General features: G+C 32.2%; 1 protein-coding gene across 1 annotated transcript; it reads right to left on the reverse strand.

The window, feature by feature from the left end:
- Positions 1 to 1227: 1227 nt before the first annotated feature.
- LOC134247175 (probable protein phosphatase CG10417) lies at positions 1228 to 1858 on the reverse strand. Its single transcript, XM_062729514.1, has 2 exons — positions 1733 to 1858; positions 1228 to 1594 (listed from the first exon to the last, which is right to left on the reverse strand). Exons 1-2 carry the CDS (start codon positions 1817 to 1819, stop codon positions 1367 to 1369), a joined length of 315 nt encoding a protein of 104 aa, XP_062585498.1. The 5' UTR covers positions 1820 to 1858; the 3' UTR covers positions 1228 to 1366.
- Between the last annotated feature and the right edge of the window lie 584 nt (positions 1859 to 2442).

The following is a 2442-nucleotide window of genomic DNA, read 5'->3' on the forward strand; positions in this document are numbered from 1 at the left end:
ATTAATTGATCAACAATTGATTTTCTATTTGAAGCATTAAATTAAAATAGAGACTTGGTGCTTTCATATCCTATTAAAAACTTTCTTCTAAAAGTCCAGGTCTAGGAGAAATGGCTCTATGAAATTACAATGTTCTTGAATTTTTAGGTAAACAGGTATAATTGAGTACTTTCAATGAAGAAAAATAATATGAGCGCACTCTCTGATCTAAAAAATAAAACATGTCCATTAATCCTCAGAAACAGTTCTATCATTCACTAGTTGCATATTTTAGATCAGAGGTTGTGCTCTATATTAAATATAAAAAAATAGCTTTAAAAATTGGCTGTTTTTGTAGACTTTTTTAGAATATGAGGAAATTGACGCATTTCGTGACGTCATAATGTATTGACTAGCCAGAGTATGACGTCATTTTTGATAGATACGCAGTCACCATTAGTGATATTTAATGCATTGTTAACTAAAACTATGCAGTTTCAGTTTTTCAGAAATTCAAAGGGCCAAATAAGGCAAAAGTGAACCTTGTTCTTTGTATAACTGAATTTCATTTCAATATGTGCAACCTATGCAAAGAAAATGAATGCAAACTGCAAATAACTGGACTTTTTTTTAGTCCGAAGAGCAAAATTTTATTCAAAATGGCTTGATCGTACCCAAAACAGAACTTGACCTTGATATTCTTATGGTAAATCCTGAAGGACGTGGAGACTGGTCCTTCAGATGAGATCATATAAACTGAGGTCCCGTGTCTCAGTAGGTGCTAGCACGAAAAAGATCCCTCACTGTTCATTGGTCCTGAGTGCCGGGCATAGGACAAAATTTGTAGCTCTTCACTGGCAAGTGGTGGCGTCTTCATATCAGTGAAAATTCTAAGGAGGGACATTAAACAGCATACTATCAATCAATCTTATGGTAAATCTGTTTACCAAATTTCATTTCAATATGTGCAACCTCTGCAAAGAAAATGAACGGAAACTAAAAATTTCTGGAATTTTTCTATGTCCAAGGGACATAACTCTGTCAAAAATGGATCAATTATGTAAAACACTTATGCCCCCTCCCCCAAATAATAATATTTCTAAGTCCAAGGGACATAACTCTGTCAAAAATGGCTCGATCATACCCAAATCAGAACTTGACCTACATCTTAGTATGATTAATCTATATGCTGAATTTCATTTCAGTATGTGACACCTCTGCAAAAAAAATGAACAGAAACTGCAAATAATTGGATACATTTATTATTCTTGAGAAATTCACAAATGGATGCAATAATATTGACTGTGATAAAAAACAAACATAATATAAAATTTCAATGTATATGATACATGAAAACTACATGAAATAGACTAAGTTTTCTTCTGCCTTATTTATCAGTCTCAAATCCCCCAAGCTCACTAGGTGTGAACCCCTGGGTGGTTTCATCAACATCCAGTTTTGGTCGTTTTTCTGGCTGGCCTTCTATACTGGTATCAAGAGTGCTGGAATTTCTCTTGTTATTAAGATTTTCTTTGAAGTTGACTATGATGCAAGTCATATTGTCACATCCTGTGCCATCACCGTACGTGTTGGGTGCAAGGCAATAGTCAAATAGCTACAAGAGTATTAAAACAGTACATTATAAATCATTGGATAATAGATATTGGCAATATGCAAGAAACTGCAAAAATTCTCAAATGAAAAATTCAATGTCTTCAAAACAAATGATAGAATTGTGCTGTATTACACTAACCTCTTCACATATTCTAGAGAGGTTGTCTTGGAATTCAGGCTTAACTAATCTTTGTCGTACAAAATCTACCACTTCTTGGCTTGTCATGTAATTCCTAAAAAAAATAATTTTTTTTTTTTATTTGCATAATATTTCATTTTTCCTGCAACTTATTGCAGCTTATTTTGAATGCAATAAATCTATTGACAAGAACCCCATAAGTATTCCAGAGTTATATTTCTTAATCCTGCTACAAAAAGGTAAATTGAAGCACTTCATAATTAATGATTACATACTGAAAATTTCAGTTATGTATTTATGTTAATTTTAAAACATGAAGAAAAAGCAATTCAAACATCACTTTCAAAAAGTTGGTTTGTGGGCACATTTTTTTTTAATTGAGAGGGGACACATCCAACACAAATTGTGTTTTTGTTTATTATCAAAAGTAAAAACTGCAGTAGATTAAGAAACTTTCACACGAGTTCCATCTTTTTTGAACAAGTGGTTCTAGAGAAAATGTGTAGATACCCACACTGTTTTCCTATTTCTTGATTTATATCTACCCTTTTTAAGACACAGCTCTTCACTTAAACAAAATGATTTTTGTTTCTTGTATATAAATAATAAAAATGTTTAAAAAAAAAAACATAGGTAATCAGAGATTACAGAGCTCACCTCAACAAATGTTGTCTTTAAGTAAGGCAAAGACACAATAACCCAACAAAAAG

Source organism: Saccostrea cucullata, unplaced genomic scaffold (assembly GCF_032062105.1).
Source record: "Saccostrea cucullata isolate Sc308-1 unplaced genomic scaffold, CSIRO_AGI_Scuc_v1 ctg20482, whole genome shotgun sequence".
In the NCBI taxonomy this organism is placed as follows: domain Eukaryota; kingdom Metazoa; phylum Mollusca; class Bivalvia; order Ostreida; family Ostreidae; genus Saccostrea; species Saccostrea cuccullata.